The sequence below is a fragment of the Myxine glutinosa genome, chromosome 1 (genome assembly GCF_964187855.1).
Source record: "Myxine glutinosa chromosome 1, kmMyxGlut1.1, whole genome shotgun sequence".
Classification (NCBI taxonomy): domain Eukaryota; kingdom Metazoa; phylum Chordata; class Myxini; order Myxiniformes; family Myxinidae; genus Myxine; species Myxine glutinosa.
In genome coordinates, this window is record NC_136261.1 from 218,458,296 (window position 1) to 218,485,115 (window position 26,820).

At 46.5% G+C, this 26,820-nt stretch overlaps 2 protein-coding genes across 2 annotated transcripts in view; one reads left to right on the forward strand and one right to left on the reverse strand.

The window, feature by feature from the left end:
- The window catches only part of LOC137434214 (mth938 domain-containing protein), a 233,412-nt gene that overhangs the window by 79,896 nt on the left and 126,696 nt on the right, over positions 1-26,820 (reverse strand). The window lies entirely within an intron of this gene.
- The window catches only part of SLC9A6 (solute carrier family 9 member A6), a 104,353-nt gene that overhangs the window by 10,225 nt on the left and 67,308 nt on the right, over positions 1-26,820 (forward strand). Inside the window, exons 2-4 of the mRNA XM_068127129.2 lie at positions 17,854-18,047; positions 23,603-23,680; positions 23,931-24,007. Of these exons, the coding sequence (XP_067983230.2) occupies positions 17,854-18,047; positions 23,603-23,680; positions 23,931-24,007 (349 nt within the window). The remainder of the gene's footprint in view (positions 1-17,853; positions 18,048-23,602; positions 23,681-23,930; positions 24,008-26,820) is intronic.

Genomic DNA, 26,820 nt, shown 5'->3' on the forward strand with positions numbered 1-26,820 from the left:
ATTGCGAACTATTAACAAGAAGAAAAATAACCAAGGAGAATGGAAAGGATAAGAAAATAACTGAACAGAAAGGAGCAAGGAGACACAGTGCAATAACCACCGTTTAGAGGCCATTTTTCCCCGCAAGCGGGGGTTGGCCTTTTTCGGAACCGTGGTCGTTGTTGTTTTTTAGTCCCCCTTTTTGAAGCAATGTTTTACGGCCGGATGCCCTTCCTGACGCCAACCCTTTTTGCCGCCTTTAACGACAAACAGGGAATTACCAGTGAACTGGTACTCAATTAGCCGACCTCGGAAGGATGACAGGCTGAGTCAACCCCCCTGGCGTTAATTCAGCGATCGACCGAGATTCGAACCCAGGATCCTAGGATCCTAAGCCGGCACTCTAGCCGCTAGCCCAACACCAGGGTCAATGGAGAAGGGTGACTTGCAACACAAAAAAACGTGCACTTTTATGTCAAAAGTGCAATATTAGCTTATATTAAACAGTCTTACTTATAAACCCAGGGACAAGACAAAAGACAGACTACGAGCACACTAACACGGGGGATGATGGCAGGAACGAATGTCGGAGGTGGATAGCTGGAGGGAGAGGAGGGTCCACGGGAACTGGGTCACGGTCGGGCCGCCGTCAACGCCCAAGCTGCGGTCGTGCGAGCCGCCGTGGTACGAGCTCCGCCGGTTCAAGCTGTTGCTGCTGTTCGAGGTCCGCTGGTTCAAGCTGCTCCTGCGTACCGCTGCGTCGCGTGCTCTCCAACGGCTTTCGTTCTCTCGTCTCCCTCTGTCCAGGACTCATCTCTCTCGGGGGCGTCCCACCGCGGGTTATATATGCCACGCCCTCAAACCTTCGCGAACCTCCTCGACGGTTCTCTCCACGCTCTCTCAAAGCCAAACCCCCCATCCTTGGTTGGTCGCAAGGGCTGGCTCGCTCCTCCCCTCTATGACGAGGTGGAGACGCGCCTTTCTTCTCCGAGGTTACCTCATGGTCAATGGAGGCAATTGCAGCAGACCTGGCAAACCTGGCACTTTGAAGATGCTTTTACCCTCGTGGTCAATGGAGGCAATTGCAGCAAACCTGGCAAAGCTGGCACTTTGAAGATGCTTTACCTCGTGGTCAATGGAGGCAATTACAGCAAACCTGGCAGACCTGGCACTTTGAAGATGCCATGGGGTGTCGGAGGGACCTGTCTTATTTAATTGATGCAACGTAATGAACTAGTGGATCACAGAACCTTATACTGACATTCATTAAGGACATAACTAGAGGGGAACTTAGGATTGGCTACGTGTGTGCGATGGCTTAACTAAGGACGACCGTTGATCTTTCTTTACACTACGGAGGGTGATATTTACACAACAGAACAACCATAATTCTCAATCCGTACACTGCACCCTCCTTCCTTCAGGCACGTCCCGGGCCTATAAAAATTTAGCTTAGTGTGGCACGTAGGTGTAATTCCCTCTACAATTAACCTGACCCTGAGTGCGACAGTTTTAAACACAAATAAAGATGTCCCGCTAATTGCGTTGCACCCTGCCTAACAGTTTCACACCCACAGCTAACCGAATTGCGGAATTATTTTCAAAACTAAACATTTACGGTGGGGGAGCATTATTTACATTGGCATTATTTGACTATTTACAAAACACAACCCAGACCTGTGATTTTTCTTTTGGGGAGACAAAAAAAGAAATTCCTGTTGGAGGGAGGAGACAGCACGCATTGCATCGACGCACCAGCACCGAAGCACCAATCACCAAAAGCACCATTCGGTGCAACAGTCACCAGTTCATAATAAGCACACACAAAAAAACAACTGGTGGTGGGCTTTCCTCTTCTCTGCTGGGCCGATGTTCTTCTGATGTTTTCTTGCTTCATGCGGCCTACTTGGAAATAAAAGCACAAAACGTGTCCATTTTTATTTAGGGCCACAGGGGCCAACTAAGGGTGGTCCACCTGTTTGGCATAGGTGCCACCTTACCGAGGTCCACAAGCAAGACCCTGGGCCATCGTGGCCGGCTCCAGCAGAGGTGCCAGGCCCCAAAACGTGGGGTCCATAAAGTGGTGCTTGGCCGCAAGACGGCGGTCCATAAGTGGTGCATCAATGCAATGCATGCTGGTTGTGGGAGTTCTGGTACACCATGGCGGACTCCTGCACGCTCCCCTCGGTGCCCAGCGAGCACAGTCCTCGGTTGGCAGACAGGGAGACAGAAGACAGGTGAGTGAGGGGTAAGGTCACAAGGGTACACATCAATACAAGGCAATGCAGGATGAGGTGCGTACGGAGGGCGAAGTAAGAAAGCTCGTCCCTACCGTACGTCACCCCCCCCCCCCCCCCCCTGTTACCTATTCTACCCTTGCCCTTAACCCCATATGTACAAAAATCTACACATTTACAAATTCGTCACTACTGTCACGTCTTCCCCATATTTCCCCTAATGCCAAATTCGTCCGCACAACCCCTCTAACCAAAATTTGCCATCATTCAAGTTCATCATCAATCCTCATAAGGAGGGAGAGATGGAACAACACACAATGTCACACCCACGTCATGATGCGTCTCACATTTGAAACATTTGCACCAAAAAATAACAAAAACAAACAATGGCATGGTGTGGAGCTTTGTCACCTCAGGTGAGTGGATGTAGATGGTGCGAGGAGATTCTTAATCCTAACTATCCTCTAAATGACATTAACACACTTTACACTACCCGGGTCTTTCCCTGCCAATCCATTGGCCAACTTACTCTATGCGGTTTTAAGAACCAAATTCCCATTGACCAAACTGTGGTGCTTCCTCAATTTGGGGTCTCACTCCCCCGATTCAACTCCCTGTGCTCTTGCACAATTTCAGGACTGGGTCGTGTGGCTCTCCCAGCAGTCTACCCACCTGCACACCTCCACCACTGCAGTTGCCTCCGAGCTTACCTGCTCCTTATCCGAACCTATCTACCTGGGGAAGGCCCTCTGGCGCTCTCCCCACTCGGTGCCCTCTGGCACTGGGCTACCCGGGTCCGTCCTCCGGATCCTCGGGCCCTATCCACAACTCTAACGGCTCGCAGAGCCCACCTGCGGCCTCACCTGGCCGACATCCTCACAGTGGTGGAGTGCCCAACCAACTACACACACTAACAGGCCACACGCCAGCCATTTCCACGTCACTAATGCACCCATCCAAATACCATTCTTCCACACGCACCACAGATGCCAATATCCAGCCACAATTTACCTGTACCCTCTACCTAACACTTACACTACCCTCCCCGGGTATTCGTGATGGGGTCCATCCTCCTTTCCCCCATCCACACCTTCGCACCATCCACTCCACTCCACAGTTTCCACCATACTCACTCCACCCCATCCATTCCATACTCCATGTATTCCAGACCATTTATTCCATACAACCATTCTCCATACACCTGGATTTGCACACCTGTGCAATCACTCCTGGTGCTACCTGCACCCTCCTTCCTCCCTGGACCATTTGGTCAACACACCACTCAATCACCATTACTCACTCATACACCTGTTCCATATACCTGTCCAGTTGCACACCTGTGCAATCTCACCTGGTGCCACCTGCACCCTCCTTCCTCCAAAGCTCCTTCAATCATTCCATACAATGCACCACTGCAATTATTTCTCATGCATTGCTCCATACACTTCCGATCCTCAAACACTCGGCATCATCTGATCTAACTACTCCCCTCTGAAACTCGCGCTTCCCAGTCGCCCCTTTAAACTATTGCGCTCCCTCGTCATTATAATCCAACTACCCTCTCTATGTCCCCACTACCTGTCCACTGTTGCTACTTAAACTTAGTTACCTATGGTCATCTTCTCTAGATCCCTACACACTTTATCCTAACCCTCCCGGGCTAGTTTTCACTGCCAAACCCCATAAAACTACTGCTCCTTTGCCCCCTTTGTGAGGGATGGCAGAGTTGCCATCCCACCACATCGGGCATCTCTCACTACAAATTTTGCTTATCCAATTTCAACCAATCAAATTTTTTTCAATCACTGCCAATCATTCTAACAATCATTCTACCAATCATCAAATTCTGCCAATCATCAAATTCCCTATCCTCAATTTCGGGTCCAAAACACTATCATCATCACAGTCCGCTATACTTGAGCCTCGGTGCGTCGTTATATTTTCAAAGCTCGGCTTCGCAAAGCCGAGCAATGAACGCGGGTGGTTTGTTGCCTGCAGTTGGATCCGTCCGGCATTCACGATTCTGGGGAGGAGGCATGCTCGGGCCGAGATTCCACGCATCATCGCGGCGCGGAACCTTGCGGTCTCCGGCCCGACGACCGAGGCTCGCCCGGTCGGAACCCCGTCCCCGCCAGGGGGCGAAGGTCCGACCCGGTTCCCCTCCCCCGGAATCGCGCCGATCGCCGCTCTGACGCGGCTCCGACCGTTCAGTGCGGGGCCCGACCCGAATCGTGCGCGACGCGACGCAACGAAGCAGGGCGACGCAGCATCGATCCGCGCGAATCTTCACATCCAACAAAGCGCGCCGCGCACCGAGCGCCCGCGTCGGCTATCCGTCACCCTAAACGCTACCCCGTTCAACGTCGATGCCTTACTCGCATGCCCACACGCACACGCGACCCTTTCCACACTCACCAAGCCCGGCGTTCCAACGCCGCCCGTCCATTCCACACACTCCGTCCATTCCACCACCGCACTCGCTCTTACACACCACACCTCTCGCGCAACCTCTTGCGCACACTCGCCGTTCGCACACTTCGTTCCACACCTCTCCTCCGTTACGTCCTCCGTAACACTCACCATGGGCGTGCACTCTTGCATCCACCCACTAACGCGCTCCGATGGGCTCTCCCACACCCGCGCCACAACCAACTCAGGTGTGCTTCCTCGCACACGTTCCACCACCACCTTACTCTCCGTGTCACACTCACCCTCACACGTACACTCCATATCGCTCTCACTCTCTGTGTCACAATCCGTACACCCCGACGTGCATTCTCGCTCGCACTCGGTATCACTCCCACACTTTATAACACGCTCACTCTTTGACGCACACTTTTTCCTCACACGCGCGCCATTTCCACTCACACGGGACCCTTCACCAACGCCCGGGTGCCATATCGATCCCAATCGCGTGACAATTCTCTTCGCGCCAAACCTCCTCTTACAAAATCTCCCGGCACCACATACAGCCCGTCTCACCTTCGGGGTTCTTCTTCCTCCCTGCACCGACACCTGCAAATCTTTATAAGCATTAGCAAGTACGGCATCAGGATGTGAGCACGGACTTTGCACGGATTCCACTTCTTCCTCCAACTGCTGGGCTACCTCCGTCGTCTCTTCAATTTCAATTATACCGACTACTGCTTTTTCTTTATTCACCACGATGACCGCTGGCTTTATTAAAATTCCCTCTTCTACCTCAGCGGTCGCCGGCTGCCCCACACCCCGGGTCGCGATTTCTACCCCGGTCATTTTACCCGTGTTTTTCTCCACTTCGCTCAACCAGTGCTCCTTGACCTGCTTTACCTCGCTGTGCACCCTCGGGACCCTCTCGCCCACCATGCGATCCATGGTCTCCCCACATTTTTGCATGCGGTCACCCATTCTGTCCCCAATTTTGCTGATTCGCTCCATTTTGCTTTCTAGCCTCTCAAATTTGCTGTCTAAACCCTCGATTTTATTTCCCATCATTTGTTCCATTTCCCTGCTGGATTTTTCAGCCATTTGTTTCATATACCCCATCATCTGCGCCGCGAAGAGGTCCAATTTCCCCAGCGCCGCCATTTTGTGCCTCCGCAACCACGTGCGCGAGGGCGCCATCTTGTGCACCTGACCCCCCCCACAACCACGTTACCATTGCCCTCCTCCTCCATTTCCCCCATATACATTTCCCCGAGGTCCTGGGTCGACTCTACACCCTCTAATTCCCCCACCGGCATCCGGTCACCTTGATCATCCATGGCACGACTTTTAAATTTAGGATGTTAAATAAAATTAAATTTTGGCCGCTCGAAATTTGAGCGTGCTATTCGCGCTTTAGGTCCGAATCCCACTCCTGACACCAAATGTTACGGACGCCAACGTCGGCCTCTCTCCCCTTACCGAGGGGGGATTAATCCCCTCGTTTATGACTGACCGACGTGGTCCCGGGGGTATGACGCCACGCCCGGTCGGCGCTGGGTAGGGTATTAGGCCCAACCGTCCTATGACCTAAATACCAGCGCTTCCCGGTACGCGAGGAAATACTCCCCCGCTCACGGCCGCAGCGTAATGGATGGATAACGCTGAGCGAAGCGAACTGCGGCGTGAGCCGGTTACCAAAGACGAGACCCGATTTATGTGCGTCGGCCGAATCGTGCCACGTACCCTCAATCTGGAAATCACTAAAGCGACCGAATGTGAAGAAGAGAAGAAGAAGAAGTAGGAAGAACAAATATGATTTATTGCGAACTATTAACAAGACCAAAAATAACCAAGGAGAATGGAAAGGATAAGAAAATAACTGAACAGAAAGGAGCAAGGAGATACATTGCAATATTAGCTTATATGAAACAGTCTTACTTATAAACCCAGGGACAAGACAAAAGACAGACTACGAGCACACTTACACGGGGGATGATGGCAGGAACGAATGCCGGAGGTGGATAGCTGGAGGGAGAGGAGGGTCCACGGGAACTGGGTCACGGTCGGGCCGCCGTCAACGCCCAAGCTGTGGTCGTGCGAGCCGCCGTGGTACGAGCTCTGCCGGTTCAAGCTGTTGCTGCTGTTCGAGCTCCGCTGGTTCAAGCTGCTCCTGCGTACCGCTGCGTCGCGTGCTCTCCAACGGCTCCTCGACGGTTCTCTCCACGCTCTCTCAAAGCCAAACCCCTCATCCTTGGTTGGTCGGCAAGGGCTGGCTCACTCCTCCCCTCTATGACGAGGTGGAGACACGCCTTTCTTCTCCGCGGTTACCTCGTGGTCAATGGAGGCAATTGCAGCAGACCTGGCAAACCTGGCACTTTGAAGATGCTTTACCTCGTGGTCAATGGAGGCAATTGCAGCAAACTTGGCAAACCTGGCACTTTGAAGATGCTTTACCTCGTGGTCAATGGAGGCAATTACAGCAAACCTGGCAGACCTGGCACTTTGAAGATGCCATGGGGCGTCGGAGGGACCTGTCTTATTTAATTGATGCAACGTAATGAACTAGTGGATCACAGAACCTTATACTGACATTCATTAAGGACATAACTAGAGGGGAACTTAGGATTGGCTACGTGTGTGCGATGGCTTAACTAAGGACGACCTTTGATCTTTCTTTACACTACGGAGGGTGATATTTACACAACAGAACAACCACAATTCTCAAATCCGTCACAATATATATATATATATATATATATATATATATATATATATATATATATATATATATATACATATATATATACATATATATATATATATATATATATATATATATATATATATATATATATATATTAGGGTGGGCTTCAAAAAAGCAAAATGCCGATTTTCTCCGGGCCATGGTCTATTTTTGTTCCTTTTGGTGTCAAAGGAAACCACACCAAATCTGAATGGAATCCAATAATATTTAGGGGTGCCACATCAGTGATGATTTTTCCCCCATGCAAAAATAGGAATTCCCATTTTTTGGGCTGTATATACACAAAATAAATACATAATTATATATATACATTAAATATAATATAAAAAATAAATATATAGTAAATATACATTAAATAATAAATATACATAAATACACATTATACATTATATATATACAATATATTATACATACAGTTTTGAGACTTCCTATGATCACTATCTGGGCAATTTTCATGCATGTTTTGTACAGGTTCCCGGGGTCAGGGGTACGCTTTTTTAGTGTGTAATATGTAGGCCTAACTTATTGACTGTGGCTCTTTTGTAGAGAGTGACCCTGTGGAGTAAGAATTAACAGGATTTTACCCACATTCTTGCTTATTTTGCAGATATGGCATGTGCTAGTACCAGTGTTTCATTGAAAACTCGGGCTCAGGATAATGTGTATCTCATTGGGTCCACTTCTGGAGATGCCATCAAAGGTGCCAAGCTCCCGACTGTGCATCAATCTCTTGTCCTGTTTTTCCATCACCTGAAGAAGGAGAATCGCACTGCCCGGGAGAGTGCAACCCTCACCATTGAAGAGGTTGTGAAGTTCTGGGAAAAAGCTCACCTACCTACAACGACGAAGCAGCACTGCATCCATCGTTTGGAGAGGCTATATGAAGAATGGAGGAGCCTCCAAAAAGGTGCAAAGCGGGGTGGTGCGACCCAAGAGAAAAAGGAAGCATCCTTCAAGGCCTCCTTGGAGAAGACGTTTGATCTTAGGCATACAGATTCGGAGGCCATAATCACCAACCCCGAGGACAGGAAGTTTCTTCACGATCAATTCTCAGAGAGGAAGGCTTCAATGGGATCTGTAGACACTGTGTTGGAAGCAAAAACGTTCTTGTGTGTTTGAAAGATCAGCAGCCACGAGATGATTATCATGAACTCCTAGAACTGACTGTCATCTACATGGGAGGAATCCCACCTCGTGGAATCTGGATCATGGCTCCAGGAGCAATGCACAGAGCCAGATGGATGGCAAAAGCACTATATTCACTACAGGTGTTCATGTTTCGGTCAGAGTTCCACTTGACACTTCGAGAGGCGAGAGAACTCCGAGCCTTCAACATTTTTGTCTGCCTTGTGTATGTACAGGCTTGGTTTCAGGCTCCACAAGCTATTGAGGCTCCCCTGAATGACATTAACCTCTTCAAGAAGTTGGAAAAGTTTGAACAAATCAATCAGAAGATGGCTCAGGCAGCCTTGAAGGCACTTGGCCGCCACACGTGGTACATGAGCCCAGTACTAGTGGCATTTGCATTCTTTGACACCAGAATTGACAAAGAAAGCAAGATCAATATGATTGAAGCATTGAAAAATGACGGTGAAAACCCCTTTCCAAAGAGACCAGCTATCAAACGAGGAACCGCCCTGTCAATCGCTGGCCTCATAACAAAACACACCAAGCATTTCTTCAGCATCCTAGGGACCCCAACTGATTGGATGGATAAGGATCCTGGTTCATGGGAGCAAGAAACCAGCTTTCAGGAAGCAAAGAAAGCCGCCAGTGGCTTAGTCGTGGTGAACGACAGGGCAGAAAGGGGTGTTGCATTGATACAAGACTACAATAAGCTCCTTACAAAGGATGAAGAGCAAAAGCAAGCTCTGCTCAAAGTTGTTGCTGCTCACAGGAAGATGTACCCCGATGCCAGGAAGGCAACAGTGGTGAAACAGGCCCAGAAATAGGAGTTACATTTCTCATTATATTTGGGTTTTTAAATATTATGTGATATGGTGTCTCTTCATTTTATGAACTGAACATTTGGATTGTTATCATTGAATTTGAGTTTTCATAGCAATATAGTGCTATTTGTGCAGCTATTGTAACTTGTGTTTGCTACAATACAAAGAAAGTGAGTGGAGGGTGGATTTTCATAAAAGAAACTTCTGGTTTTGCTTTCGATTCATATATAGAAAAGTTTTGTAGACACCTTTAGTTTGAAGGCTGATGTGGCACCCCTAAATAAAATCAGATTGCTTTCATATTTGGTGTCTTTTCATTTTGGAACAAAAGGAACAACATAAAGCCATGTCCCAGTAAATATTTAAAAAAAATTATTTTGAGCACCACCCTAATATATATATATATATGTATACATATTCCTTCCTGAAATGTTCAAAAAAAACGATGAATTCATGAAATGCCCACCCACTTTAGGACATCTACTGGGACCCCAAAAGGTTCCACAGAAAGTCTGGCGGGGCTACCCCAAAAACAGGAAATAGTTCGGGAACAGACAGTCCTGCTTTATTATATTGTTACGGTACGCGGTTAAGGATGTTATATTTGCCGAGCGGAGGCTCCGCGACCGAACAGTTGTTCCCCGACTAAACCCGATTCACCCAAACGTTGGCCGTATCGCGCCACCGCTATTCAATCGGGAAAAGACTAAGACAACGAATGCAAAGAGGAAGAAGGAGGCGTACAGAAGAGTAACGGGGTTTATTATTATTTACACACATAAGCAAAAAGAGCAGTCACGATTATTTACAGGGGACATGAGACGCAGGTGACACAGTGAAAATTACTAGCTTATACAGACTTAGTTACTACCCAGGACAGCATGAACAAAACAAACTCACGTACGCAAATGGGGAACTTGCAGGCAGGAATGGCTGGAAAGGATGAGCAGGTGGGATCACAGGGCACAGCGAGCAGGTCCACTCCTGGCGGGAAGCGAGGAGCCGGCAGCTCCCTGTATTCGGCTTTACAGCGCACACCGTCAGGGCTTCACGCGGCTGGTTGAAACGGGGCTGCACTCCTCTGCCGTATCTCTCGTGTAGCTTGTTTCGTAAAAGCTCCTCGGCTTTCTCTTGGACCCCTTCTTTTTCGTGTCCCTCTCCACGCAGCTCAGCTCGTATTCCCTTCCTCTCACTTCTCTCCAGCGTGGGTCTGACACGCCCTCCACGGTTTCGGTACCGCCCTCTCCCCCGTGCTCTGTTTCGTGACCTTGTATGGTAATCCCACGGGCTTGTCTCCTTATTTGGGCATCGCGCCGACGGCACGCCCCTCGTGGCGAGCCACGGGCTTGTTTCCTTATTTGGGCATGGGGCTGCACAGCCCCGCCCTTCGTGGCGCGCCCTGGGCTTGCCTCTCCCTGGCGACCCCGCCCCTCCTGTTCAAACAGAGCACGGAGCACATATTCACTATAGCAGCGAATTGAGAGGGCGTGCACCCCACGCTTGTGAACTGCTTTACCCACAGATGGAGAGTTTGGCTGGGAAATGGAATTATTGAAGGGGAGCTATTCTTAATTGATTCGGTGCAATGGAGTATTATTCTAATGGAAGACGAGGCCTTACTCTAAAACACATAATAAGATATAAGCTACTGAACAAGGGTTTTATCGGGTCCTGCAATGTGGTGTTTCATGGAATAACTACCGGGATGCCCTTTTTACCTTTACACAACTCTGGAGGCAGGAGGGGCCATATTCAACCAATGTTACACAACAATTTACCACTACAATACACACAATAAAAAAAAAATGCAATCCTCATATCCGCAACACTGCACCCTCCTCCTCTTAGGCACGTCCCGGGCCGACAACTTTTATTTAGTGTGACACGTAGGTGTAGTTCCCTCTACTTTTAACCTGACCCTGAGTGCGACAGTTTTAAAACATAAATAAATGTGTCCCGCTGCTCCATTGCACCCTGCCTAACAGACTCACGCCCACAGTTAACCGAATTGCGGAATGGTCTTCAAACTACACACTGACGGTGGGGAGCATTATTTACAATTGACGCTACTTTTATTTACAAAACTAACCCAGGACCTGTGATCGTTCTTTCTGGGGGGGAGACAGTCTGCTCTGCATCAATGCACCATGAAAGCACCCAAAAACGCACCAACACACCCTCAAGCACCAATCGGTGCAGTCACCACAGTTCATCAGTGTTCATGAATGTTCAATAATAAAAATAAATCAACAACCCCTAACCCTGCAGGTGGTCTCTTGCTCTTTGGCTCCCTCTGCTGGCTATTATTATTTGTTCTTCCAGATGTTGTCTTTTTCCTTTGCTGGCGGCCTATTTGTATTACAATAAAATGCACCCAACGTGTCCCTTTTATTTATTTATGGCCCACCAGGCCGACTACTGTGGTTCACCTGTGGGGCATCGGTGCCCTGTGGCCAAGGTCCGCCAGCAAGATTTCGGGCCCTCATGGCCGGTTCCAGCAGAGGGGCCACGCCCCAACCCATGGGGTCCATAAGTGGTGCTCGGCCACAGACAAGTGGTCCATAATGTGGTGCATCGATGCAGACAGCTGGTTCTGGGAGTTCTGGGCGCACAATGGCGGACTCACGCACGCTCCCCTCGGCGCCCAATGGCGCACAGGTCATGTGGGAGACAAAAGGGGGACAAGACAGATGAGCGAGGGGTAAGGTCACAAGGGTACACATCAATAAGGCAATGCAAGGTGAAATGCGTACGGAGGGCGAAGTGAGAAAGCTCGTCCCTACCGTACGTCACCCCCCTGTCACCTACACTTCCCTAGCCCTTACCCCATATGTACAAAATCTACACATTACCAATCCGTCGCTACCGTCACGTCTGCCCCATATTTCCCCTGTACCAAATTCGTCTTCACAATCCCTCTACTTCAAAATTTGCCATCACCCAATTCATCATCAATCCTCATAAGGAGGGAGAGATGGAACATCAAGCACAATGTCACACCCACGTCATGATGCGTCTCACAATCCAAAACATTTGCACATAAAAAATAATCAAAACATGGCATGGTGTGGAGGTACGTCATCTCAGGTGAGTGGATGCAGATGGTGCGAGGAGACTTCAATCCTAACTATCCTCTAAATGACTTTAACACACTTTACACTACCCGGGGTCTTTCCCTGCCAATCCATTGGCCACTTACACTATGGGTTCTAAAAACCAATTCCCATTGACCAAACTGTGGTGCTTCTCAATTTGGGGTCTCACTCCCCCGATTCATCTCCCGGTGCCCTTGCACAATTTCTGGGCTGGGGCGTGTAGCTCTCCCAGCAGGTCTACCCACCTGCACACCACCACTGCAGTTGCCACCCGAGCTTACCTAGCTCCTCACCCTAACCTATCTAATTGGGGAAGGCCCCTCCTGGCTCTGTCACCCCTCGGTGCCCTCTGGCACTGGGCTACCCGGGTCCGTCCTCCGGATCCTCGGGCCCCATCCACAACAACTACTACCGGCTCCCAGAGCCCACCTGCGGCCTCACCTGGCCGACATCCTCACAGTGGTGGAGTGCCCAAACCAACTACACACACTAACAGGCTACACGCCCAGCCATTTCCACAACACTAATGCACCCATCCAAGCATCATTCTCTCACCCGCACCACAGATGCCAATATCCAACCACAATTTACCTGTACCCTCTACCTAACTCTTAGACTACCCTCCCCGGGTATTCGTGATGGGGGTCCACTCTTCCCCCATTCACACCTTCGCACCATCCACTCCACTCCATAGTTTCCACCATACTCACTCCACGACCATCGACCATCCATTCCAATACTCCATATATTCCACACTCCATGTATTCCACACAACCATTCTCCATACACCTGTTCTTCATACCTGTTGTTGCACACCTGTGCACTCACACCTGGTGCCACCTGCACCCTCCTCCTCTTCCTGGACCAGTTGGTCAACACAACACACCTCACCATCACCATCACTCAAACACTGCTCCATTCACCTGTTCAGTTGCACACCTGTGCAATCGCACCTGTTCAATCACACCTGTTCACCATACACTTTTCACAATACACTTCCAATCCTCAAACACACGGCATCATCTCATCTAACTACTCCCCTCTGAAACGTGCGCTTCCCAGTCGCCCCTTTAAACTATTGCGCTCCCTCGTCATTATCATCCACTCTAATCTACCTGCGTCCCCACCACAGGTGTCATTGTCACTACCTAACCTTAACGTTACCTAATGTCAATCTCTAGGGCCCTACACACGATATATCCTAACCCACCCGGGCTAGTTTTCACTGCCATAAACCCCATAAGTCTAGTGCTCCTTTGCCCCCCGTTGTGAGGGATGGTGGATTGGCCATCCCACCACATCGGGGACGTCCCACTACCAATTTTGCTCTCCAAATTCCAACCAATCAAAAATTTTCTATTTACTGCCAATTCTATTCACTTTTCTAAATTTTGGATCAAAACCACTATCACTATTATCATCACCGTCCACTCACTAGTGCCTCTCGGTGCGCCAATTCATTTCCACAGCCCGGCTTCGTAAAGCCGAGCAATGAATTCGGGTGGTTTGGTCGCCTGCAGGTTGAATCCGTCCGGCTTTCGGTTCAAGGGAGGTGGTTTGGTCGGGCCGAGATTCCACGTGCCATCTCGGCGCGGTACCTTGCGGTCCCGGGTCCGATGGCTCAATCTCCCCCGGTCGGAACCCCGTCCCCACGAGGGGGCACCGTGCCGCTTCCTCCCACTCGCCCTTGAACCGTACCGGTCGCCTCGCCCGCCAAGGCCCGCACTCGACCGTGCAGGGCGGGGCCAAGCCCGAATCGGCAACGACGCTTCGAAGAGAAACGACGCAGCTTCGATCCGCGCCGGGCCCTGCGTCCAACAAAACACACCGCGCCCCGAGTGCTCGCATCGGCTATCCGTCGCCCTAACCGCTAACCCGGTTACCGTCGATGCTTCACCTGCATGCTCACACGCATACGCTACCCCTTTCACACTCCCAAAACCCGGCGTTCCAACGCCGTCCGTACATTCCACCAACGCTCTCCCTGTTACACACCACACCTCTCGCGCACACTCTTGCGCACACTCGCCGTTCACACACCTCGGTCCACACCTCTCCTCCGTAACACTCACCATGGGCGTGCACTCTTGCATACACCCACTAACGCGCTCACATGGGCTCTCCCACACTCGCGCTACCACTAACTCAGGTGTGCTTCCTCGCACACCCTCGACCATTCCAAGCGTGCATTCTCGCACCCGCTCCACCACCAACTCACTCCCCTTGTCACACTCCGTACACCCCGACGTGCATTCTCGCTCGCACTCGGTATCACAGTCGCGCTTCGTAACACGCTCACCCCTTGACGCACACTTCGTATTGCTCTCACTCCTTGTGTCACACTCCGTACACCCCGACGTGCATTCTCGCTCGCACTCGGTATCCAACTCGCGCTTCGTAACACGCTCACCCCTTGACGCACACGTATTGCTCTCACTCCTTGTGTCACACTCCGTACACCCCGACGTGCATTCTCGCTCGCACTCGGTATCACACTCGTGCTTCGTAACACGCTCACCCCTTGACGCACACTTTTTTTCCACACGCGACCCTTCACCAACGCCCGGGTGCTTCCTCGATCCCAATCGCGCGACAATTCTTTTGTCGCTAAACATCCTTTTACAAAATCTCCCCGCACAATATACAGCACGACTCACCTGGGGGATTCCTTTCTCCACGCGCACCTGCAAACTTCCATTCGGGTTAAGCACAGCATCGTGATGTGAGCAGGGACTTTGCACATTTTCCATTTCTCCCTGCAATTCCCGGGCTACCTCCGTCATCTCTTCAATTTTAATTCCCAGCACTGCTTTTTCTTTATTCACCTCGACGACCGCTGGCTTTAATAAAACACCCTCCTCTACATCAGCGGTCGCCGGCTTTTCCAAACCCCGTGTCGCGATTTCTACCCCTGTCATTGTACCCGTGCTTTTCTCAACTTCGTTCAACCGGCGCTTCTCGACCCGCGTTACCTCCTCGTGCACCCGTGGGACCTGCTCGCCCAACCTGCGGTCAATGTCTTCCTGTATTCTTTTTGCCGTGGCGTTCATTTGCTCCCGAAATCCAACCGGGTTGTACCTTGCTTCGTGCCTCGCTTTTTTCGCGTCAAGCCCCCGGGTAGCCATCATTGCATCATATCCCTTACTGTCACCTCTCAGAGCGGCACTGAAATGCATCATCAAAACGCCCCAGTCCATTGGCACTGCGGGTCCGGCTATCGCCGTCACGTACGGGAGGCCGCCATTTTGTGTGCCTGTAACCCCGTGCGCGAGAGCGCCATTTTGCGCGTCTGAAACCTCCGCAACCACATTGCCATTTTTCTCCTCCTCCCTTTCCTCCACATACATTTCCCCGAGGTCCTGGGTCGATTCCACCCCGTCTATCTCTCCCACCGACATCCCGTCGCCTTGACCAGCCATGGCGCGATTTCAAAATTCGGGTTTTGCTTTAAAACACAAATTTCCAGCAGCTTGTAATTTTGAGCGCGTTAAGTGCGCTTCGGGTCCGTATCTCACTCCCAGACACCAATTTGTTACGGTCCGCGGATTAGGGATGTTATATTTGCCGAGAGGAGGCTCCGCGACCGAACAGTTGTTCCCCGACTAAACCCGATTCACCCAAACGTTGGCCGTATCGCGCCACCGCTATTCAATCGGGAAAAGACTAAGACGACGAATGCAAAGAGGAAGAAGGAGACGTACAGAAGAGTAACGGGGTTTATTATTATTTACACACATAAGCAAAAAGAGCAGTCACGATTATTTACAGGGGACATGAGACGCAGGTGACACAGTGAAAATTACTAGCTTATACAGACTTAGTTACTACCCAGGACAGCACGAACAAAACAAACTCACGTACGCAAATGGGGAACTTGCAGGCAGGAATGGCTGGAAAGGATGAGCAGGTGGGATCACAGGGCACAGCGAGCAGGTCCACTCCGGGCGGGAAGCGAGGAGCCGGCAGCTCCCTGTATTCGGCTTTACAGCGCACACCGTCAGGGCTTCACGCGGCTGGTTGAAACGGGGCTGCACTCCTCTGCCGTATCTCTCGTGTAGCTTGTTTCGTAAAAGCTCCTCGGCTTTCTCTTGGACCCCTTCTTTTTCGTGTCCCTCTCCACGCAGCTCAGCTCGTATTCCCTTCCTCTCACTTCTCTCCAGCGCGGGTCTGACACGCCCTCCACGGTTTCGGTACCGCCCTCTCCCCCGTGCTCTGTTTTGTGACCTTGTATGGTAATCCCACGGGCTTGTCTCCTTATTTGGGCATCGCGCCGACGGCACGCCCCTCGTGGCGAGCCACGGGCTTGTTTCCTTATTTGGGCATGGGGCTGCACAGCCCCGCCCTTCGTGGCGCGCCCTGGGCTTGCCTCTCCCTGGCGACCCCGCCCCTCCTGTTCAAACAGAGCACGGAGCACATATTCACTCCAGCAGCGAATTGAGAGGGCGTGCACCCCACGCTTGTGAACTGCTTTACCCACAGATGGAGAGTTTGGCTGGGAAATGGAATTATTGAAGGGGAGCTATTCTTAATTGATTCGGTGCAATGGAGTATTATTCTAATGGAAGACAAGGCCTTACTCTAAAACACATAATAAGATATAAGCTACTGAACAAGGGTTTTATCGGGTCCTGCAATGTGGTGTTTCATGGAATAACTACCGGGACGCCCTTTTTACCTTTACACAACTCTGGAGGCAGGAGGGGCCATATTCAACCAATGTTACACAACAATTTACCACTACAATACACACAATCAAAAAAAAAAATGCAATCCTCATATCCACAACAATATACTGGTAGAGTACCCGCCCTGCGGCCGATCTTGCTCCAAGCATGCAACACATTATTCTGACACGTACCTTTATTTGGATGGTGTATAGGCAACTGACTGCTGCCTCAATCACACCCGAAAATTAAAAAAATCACCCGGGTTATGTGCATGAAGCAAAAACAAGCCACACATTTATGAATCACTGGGATGACAGTTTATAGCTCGGCCCGGATTTGAACCACGGACCTTCCAAACTCAAAGCGGATACGCTAACCATTACACCACCAAGTGTGCTTGTTGAGGGTTTACCATTCTTTGTTTGCTTCTTTTTAAACCCAACATCATGTTCTCTTTCATCTCCATTTAACTAGTATTGTTTTGCTGTTCTTAAGCCCAATATTTGAAGAGCTTACCCTTATTATGGCATCAGTTACTTTTGTTGCCATTTATTGATTGTGTAATGACTTATTCATTGTTCATTGCAGGTTTGTGCAAATGTGTTAACATAGTTCTGGTTTAAAGCTGATTTATACATGGCATAAGACTGTTTTGGTAAAATAGATCCTGTGATGTTGTACATATTAGCAATTTTATTTTTATGCCTGTTCACTGTACCACCATTTTGCTCAGTTTTCCATTCCCCTTCTCTCTAGGGTTGTTCATGGGAGTGATCCTACGTTATGGGTTGACCCAGACACCAACAGCACCTCGCGTTCTCTACAATTGCTCACTAGTGAATGGCTCTGAGTCGCTCCTTGTGAATGTAAGTGGACGGTACTTCGAGTATAAGCTGCAGGGAGAAGTGGAGAACCTGCATGACCCAGGGCGCAGTGAAGCCTTGCAAAAGGTCTGTAGAACGTCTGTATCTCGCTGTGCATGTGGGTTTTGGTATAAGGCCAGAAAGAGATATTTATTTTTTGCAAAGTAAACATTCTTGTGAGGTACTCGTTCAAAGTTAATTAAAGGCTGTGTATGCTATATTTGTTTGTAAAATGAGTAATAATGTGTCTTGGTGAAAAGCTTTTTTTGTATGCATAAAATTTTATGGACGCCAGTCACGCATCGAGAAGAAAGGAAAAACAAGTTTTGTGTTGATATGCTTTGTCTCAATTTAAAAAAAAAAGATTTAACAAAATAATATTTTTTCACAAAACATATAAAACAAGAAAGAGCAATCAGAGATTGCAAACCCTTGCCAGGATGTATTTTCAGTGGTTTTTAAGGCTTTTGTGTTAAAACAAATATGGTGGCCGAACCATGTGACCGATGACGTCATCATTATTTTTTTCCCCACTAATTTATTCCTAGATTATGCTCAAGAAATTTCATCTTGATCGGATGAAGTTTTGTACTCGTCAAATTATGACGTCATAATAGAGGCACCAATGAAATCATCATCAACATATTTTATTCGACATGGAGGGTTCTTTACAATGAGCCATGTCTAATTTTTTTCTTTGCAGCACTTTTGGAGATATAGAGGTGCAAAGTTTTTCGGTTTTTCCAAGATGGCGGCCGAACCACATGACCTATGACGTCATCATTAATTTTTTTTCTCCACCAGTTTATGCCGACATGGTGCTCAAGAAATTGCATCTTGATTGGATGAAGTTTTGTACTTGTCGAATTATCGAATTATGACCATAATGGAGGCCTTGGGCCAAGAGAGTTAAAAATTGGGCACAGTCTATTCCAGGGCAACACAAATATGTGTGTAAAGTTTGGTGATTCTAGGTGCAATGATGTAGACGTAGTACTGCGCACAAACAGACAAAGAGACAGACAGACAGACAAACAGACAAACCAACCAACCAACATACTTGCCGGAATCTTTTCCGGCAAGCAACAAACAAGTACAGATAGGTACATTCAAAGTCCACCGCCCCATGCCAAATAAATAAATATCCTCCAGCACGGCTCATAGAGACTGAATTGGGTGGGAGAGGTGTACAATAATTGATTGATTAATTGCACAATTAAAATCAATAAATAATATTCATAAAATATTTTCTTAATTGGCTAATAGAATACCTAAACTACGAGTGTTTCATTCGAAGCTCTTACTTTTATAAAATTAATTAAACAACGCATTAATCAGAAAAATTTAATAAATAATTAATGGATTATTTGATTGATAAATGAATCAAAAATTATCCTTTATAGCCACATGACTTGGTCACTGTCATGTCCAAATATCAGCTTCTTAGCTCAAAAGGTGCCTGAGATATTGCCCAGATGAGAAAGAAAATACATAAATGATTAATAATGAAAATAAATAAATAATAGTCATAAAAAATTAAATAATTAATCATTTGGCTTATATAATACATAAGCCACCACCATTTCATCCGAATCTGTAACTTAAAAAAACTTAATGAAAGAAATCATTAATCGAATAATTAAATAATTAATCGATTAATTGATTAATCAATAAATCAAAAATACTCTTTACAGCCAAATCACTTGGTCATTGTCATGTCCAAATCTCAGCTTCCTAACTCAAAAGGTGCCTGAGATAATGCCCAGAAGATAAAGGAAATATATAAGTACTTAACTGAATGAAATGAATGAATGAATGATCGTTTTAAGGCCATTACTAAAAAAAAACAAAAAAAAACAACCTTTAGAGGCCATTTTTCCCCGCAAGCGGGGGTTGGCCTTTTTCGGGGACCGTGGTTGTTGTTGTTTTTTGTTCCCCTTTTTGAAGCAATGTTTTACGGCCGGATGCCCTTCCTGCCGCCAACCCTTTTTGTCGCCTTTTTACGACAAACAGGGAATTACCAGTGAACTGGTACTCAATTTGCCGACCTCGGAAGGATGACAGGCTGAGTCAACCCCCTTGGCGTTAATTCAGCGATCGACCGGGATTCGAACCCAGGATCCTAGGATCCTAAGCTGGCACCCTAGCCGCTAGCCCAACACCAGGCACCAGGCTTTAAGGCCATTACTAATCGATAATAATTAAGTAAGTCATCAATAAATTGTTTAATCAAAAAACAAAAAATACTGTTTTTGATAAAGTACTTGCTCACTATTGTGCCCAAATTTCAGCTTCCTAGCTCAAATGATGGCTGAGATATTACCCGGACAAACAAACAAGAAAACAAGAAAACAAACAACCAGAGTGAAAACTGAGTACTCCCTTTCAGCGTGCGTCATTGCCGAGCCCCCTTCGGTGCCTGGCAATGACGTTATGCAGCGCCTGGAGATGGCATAGGAAAGCAGCGGTGTACAATACACAAAACATTGGTGATTTCACAAAATATTCAAATTGCTGGATTACCTCGCCATTTTTCCTAATTAAGTATTTTGTGAGTTCTAGTGTCCAAAGGTTATTATCCAATCAAATTGCTATTTGAATTGGCCATGTACTTTGACGTTTGATGGATGTAGACAAATCCAACTGGAAGTACACATCACGAATGCCAGTGATTGGATCCACAAATAATGTTCGTGTTCATTGGCTGTTTATGTTGACGTATTTCGGCAAGTTCCAGGTAATTTCACAGCGTTGAAGCAATTACGATTGTCTGGGAATTATTACAAACAAAAATTTGCTGATGATGTAGTCACTAGATAGATACTGTTTTGGTTTGATGTACTATTAGTAAAGAATGGCTCATACTTACACTTATCATGATCATGGGAACCTATGACATTCAAGGGAGTCAATCTATGATAATAAGTTTGTGTGCGTGCATGTGTTTCCTCCATAACTCCAAAACCATAAAACACTGGTGGCCTGAAACTTTGCATGCATACAGGGAACTCCAAGAGGGTGCATGAATGAAAACTGGGTATTTGGGTACATTGAAACACACATTTGTAGATCACCTGGAACGAAGTCACATCAAGACAGTCTCTTGAAACTGTTGTACACCGCTCCTTTCCTATGCCATCTCCAGGCGCTGCATAACGTCATTGCCGGGCACCGAAGGGGGCTCGGCAATGACGCACGCTGAAAGTGAGTACTCAGTTTTCACTCTGGTTGTTTTCTTGTTTTCCCGGGCAATATCTCAGCCATCCTTTGCGCTAGGAAGCTGAAATTTCGGCACAATAGCCAGCAAGTACTTTGTCAAAAAATATATTTTTTGTTTTTTGATTGATCAATTAATTGATGAGTTATTTAATTATTAGCAATTAATTAAGTACTTATACATTTCCTTTCTCTTCTGGCCATCATCTCAGGCACCTTTTGAGTTAGGAAGATGATATTTGGACATGACAATGACAATGACAGTGATTTGGCTGTAAAAGATATTTTTGATTTATTGATTGATCAATTAATCAATTAATCGATTAATTATTTAATTATTCCATTAATGACTATTTTATTTTTTATTTTTTTTAAGTTACAGATTCTGATGAAATGGTGGTGGTTTACATGTTCTATTAGCGAATTGATTAATTATTTCATTTACAGTGATTATTATTTATTTATTTTCATGATTAATTATTTCTTTATTTTATTTCTCATCTGGGCAATATCTCGGGCACCTTTTGAGCTCGGGAGCTGATATTTGGACATGACAATGACCAAGTGATTTGGCTGTAAAGGGTATTTTTGATTTATTGATTAATTAATTAATCGATTAATTATTTAATTATTCCATGAATGACTTAATTAATTTTTTTTTTTTAAAGTTACAGATTCGGATGAAATGGTGGTGGTTTATGTATTCTATTAGCCAATTGATTAACTATTTAATTTTTTTCCTGATTATTATTTATTTATTTTCATTATTGATCATTTATTTATTTCTTTCTCATCTGGGCAATATCTGACACCTTTTGAGCTTGGAAGCTAATATTTGGACATGACAGTGACCAAGTAATGTGACTATAAAGGATATTTTTGATTTATTGATTAATCATTTAATCGATTAATTATTTATTGATTAATAAATTAATTATTTAAATTTTTTATTAATGACATTTAATTACATTTCTAAAAGATACATCTTCGGATGAAGCACTAGTGGTTTAGTTATGTTATTAGCCAATTGATTAAGAAAACATTTTATGATAATCTTTTATTGATTTAATTGTGCAATTAATCGATCAATAATTATTGTACACCTCTCCCTCCCAATGCAATCTCTATGAGCTGCACTGCGGTATTGCCGGGTGCCTGAGGCGCCCCGGCATTGCCGCGCTGTAGGATATTTAATTATTTGGCAAGGGGGTGATGTACTTTGAATGTATCTGTACTTGTTATTATCATGATTAAACGGATATGAATTTTAGTTCCAAGTAAATCGTTGTCCAACGGCTTTCCAACCAAGGAAATTCATTATTAGCTTTCCTACAATACCATATTTATTATCCTACAGCAGTAGGGACCGATTAGAATAATGCATGATGGACACACACACACACACACACACACACACACACACACACACACACACACACACACACACACACACACACACACACACACACACACACACACACCCTCACATGAGGCATGTTGTCTTTAAACAAACTACAGTTGGAAGCTGTCCGAGGCTCGGTGACGATCTTCAAATGAGCCCTTGGAACAAACCTTTGAGAATACGGAAAACTTTACAAACGGCTCCATGTATCATGTTCCCTCACTGAAACAGAGGTGGATACTTCGAGACCTGGGAGGGCACATTCTGAAACCTTTGAGTTTATTACATTCAACACTTTTGGATATTTGAAATCCACCAACTATTGCAAGCAGACCGGACACCCAGCTTATTTGAGGGACGGCACACACATTGATGTACCTGAAATACCGGGATGAGAGTTTGTAGCTGGGCCCAGATTCAAACCCAGGCTAGACAACTCAGGAGCGAGTGCACATATCTCTCAGATATCCTGCCAGACAGTTTGGAAGGGTGAAAAGACAAGAGGTCGAATGGGAAGGACGAGGAATTCCAATTTTCTTTGAAAAATTTGTGTAGTTGACCTGTGGTGATTTGGTCATAAAGCATTCCACCTTCTGAAACCCGCATATGGAGATGACAACCAAGGACACATGCACAACTCTTTTTAGTAACAGATGTCTGTGACACCATTGGGACAACTTTGTACGTGTAATAGGTTGTTTCATTAACTGTAGTTTTAAGTTCAAATTTTCTTGAAGAAGAATGTAGGTTAACCTTGAACCACATTTGTAGAGTGGTATTTTCTGCCTCACAGCTCCACACATTAACTATTGATGTAAATGTATTGAGAATCAGGCCACCACTAACATTTATTACATTCAACTTTATGTGACCACAACAAAGTGAAGTAATTTTCCTCAAATGCGTTGTGAAATAAAAGGAACAATACTGTGTCGGGAAATGCAGGGCGTCATATATTCAAAGAATTTGTTAACGTTTTTGGCTCCATTGAATCATTTTCTTCTTTCTTTTTTTACCTTTGCAGGTGACCTTTGACCCTGAGGTGTTCTTCAACATACTCCTTCCACCGATCATATTTTATGCTGGATATAGCTTAAAAAGGGTGAGGTCATAGTTTGTGAACTAGGGAAGCAGAGAACAACTTTGCTCGGGCATGCAGTCATAGCTGGGGAAGGTTGGGCTGGGGGTGGTTGTGTTGTCATGATATGGCATGGCATGTCATTCGGGGGAAGGTTAACGATAAAGCTGGGAAGAGGTGGAGCATCCATCTGTTGTAAGATGTCAATTGTGGAAGAAGAACACGTGGGCCACGAGCATCATCTCTAACTCTCACTTTTCTTATTCCTTGACAGAGACATTTCTTTCGAAATCTTGGCTCCATCCTGGCCTATGCTTTCCTCGGCACGACTGTCTCCTGCTTTGTAACCGGGTACGAGTCTGATCCAGTCCTAATACTCATATTGTAAAGAATAACGTTTAAGTTGTAAAACCCCTCATCCCCTTACTGTACTTTAGTTTCTCACTGGTATGCGCTGCACATTGGCAACATTGCTTGGCTGCTGCAACCACTCACATTTAGGCATATAGTCAGGTTCACTATGTTAACAAATATAATTTCGTTCAAAATTTTTGGAGATTAGCAAACCTGTACATTTTTGGAATCTTCAGAGCATGAGGAATCCAAAAATAAATGTTGGCATTTGCACAGACACCTGCATGGCCGCCATTTTGGATTTTGAAAATGGCCGCCATAAAATACATATTTTGCGCGATCTCGGCTTCTAGTCAACCTAGAGACTTAATTAAATATGCTAATCCTATGTTTTCTGGGTCAAGGAATCCAATAAAGGCCTCAAAATAGTGCTCAGGATTATAGAAAAGCAACAAACAAAGGTAATTGAAAACATTGTCTTTATATTTGTGATATAACTGTATTACATAATACATGACCTGTGGTGCAAGTCCTTTGAAGTTATAGGTATGGGTTTATAAAGCAAGAAAGCAGCCTTGTTAGTATCAGATTTAACTATAAGTCCGATACGCAGGATCTACGAGGTCTATATCGTTCAGGAATATGCTTTTACAGATCTTCATCATTGTCCTGAGTGTTATTTTCGCAATGGTGTCTACGCAAATGTAAACATTAATTTTTGGATTCCTCATGCTCTGAATATTCCAAAAATGTATAGTTTTGCTAATCTCCAAAAATTTTGAACAAAAAAACATCGTGAACCTGACTAATTGTAGAAAAGATTAACCTGTAATGTATTTGTCAGAAAAGCAACAACTTCATCTTCGACACTATTCTCTGTAAGCTACTACAGTCTGCCTATGCTTGCATAGTGGAGATTAATGATCTCACAGTACTTGTTTTTTTGAGATTAGGTGTCTGTGCAGATATGATGCCAAAAAAAACGTAGATGAAGGATGCCACCTTCTAATCTCCACCACCTACTCTTCTCCTCCTCCTCCTCCTCCTCCCTCCTTCTTGTGGGGTTGTCTGGGGGAAAGCTTAGCCCAAGTCATTCACCAACTGCCTGGACAGGCCTGATGTTCGACTGAGGTTATGGCAGAAATTTGGAATTTGTTCAGGATGCCAGCGATAACTTGCCTACTGTTTGTGAAGGAAACCGTGGGATCTTTAAGGTCCACCAACTAATGGCAGCAGATGGGATGCCCATTTAACCTCCACCCATGGGACGGCACACTCATTGATGAATCGCCCTGCCTGTGAAACCCTAGGATGACAGTTTATAGCTGGGTCAGGATTTGAACCCAGGATAGACAGCTAAAGAGGTCAGTTTGCATACCTCCAGGCCATCCTGTCAGCCCAACATCTCCACGACCTAACCCACCTTCTTTCCCAAAGATATATGGTTTGTTCTCATGTTGTATCTTAAGGATGAGTCGTCATGGCAATCACCACCATTGGTCAAATACAGAACTCCCCAATGGAACGGTATCAAAACTTGGGGGTTTGTTTCGTGGGAAGGTCCCAAATCTACATTGAGTAAAGTGGTATTTGATGGGAATGTTGAGATTGCTGACCCATCTGTTTGTACTTTTAGTTGTTAGGGTTGTGAAAAGATGCACATTAATATATAAATGTACATTTTGAAGGGTTGTTGTTGGTGAATGCGTATTGGGCTGGAATTTGATTTAGAATTTAGTCTGCCAGTTGCATCATTTACTGAGGTGCGGCTGTACTGTTGATGCAGTGTCCCTGCGTATTCGGGCAAGAAGTTACATTTTGTTCATGATGCTAGCGATAGCCCGCCTCCTCTTCATGAAATAAACTGTGGGATATTTTAAATCTATCAACTATTGCTAGCAGACAGGACACCCAGCTTATTTGAGGGACGGCACACACATTGATGTGTCCGAAATACCGGGATGAGAGTTTATAGCTGGGCCGAGATTCAAACCCAGGCTAGACAACTCAGGAGCGAGTGCACATATCTCTTGGATATCCTGCCAGACAGTTTGGAAGGGTGAAAAGACAAGAGGTCGAATGGAAAGGACGAGGAATTCCAATTTTCTTTGACAGATTTGTGTAGTTCACCTGTGGTGATGTGGTTATAAAACATTTTTCCAATGATATTTGGCAGCTGTTGTACACCGCTCCTTTCCTATGCCATCTCCAGGCATTGCAAATCGTCATTGCCGGGCACCGAAGGGGGCTCGGCAGTGACGCACGCTGAAAGAGAGTACTCAGTTTTCACTCTGGTTGTTTGTTTGTTTGTTGTACACCGCTCCTTTCCTATGCCATCTCCAGGCATTGCAAATCGTCATTGCTGGGCACCGAAGGGGGCTCGGCAGTGATGTGCGCTGAAAGAGAGTACTCAGTTTTCACTCTGGTTGTTGTACACCGCTCCTTTCCTATGCCATCTCCAGGCATTGCAAATCGTCATTGCTGGGCACCGAAGGGGGCTCGGCAGTGACGCGCGCTGAAAGAGAGTACTCAGTTTTCACTCTGGTTGTTTGTTTTCTTGTTTTCTTTCTTTCTTGTTTGTTTGTTGTACACCGCTCCTTTCCTATGCCATCTCCAGGCATTGCAAATCGTCATTGCCGGGCACCAAAGGGGGCTCGGCAGTGACGCACGCTGAAAGAGAGTACTCAGTTTTCACTCTGGTTTCTTTCTTGTTGTACACCGCTCCTTTCCTATGCCATCTCCAGGCATTGCAAATCGTCATTGCCGGGCACCAAAGGGGGCTCGGCAGTGACGCGCGCTGAAAGAGAGTA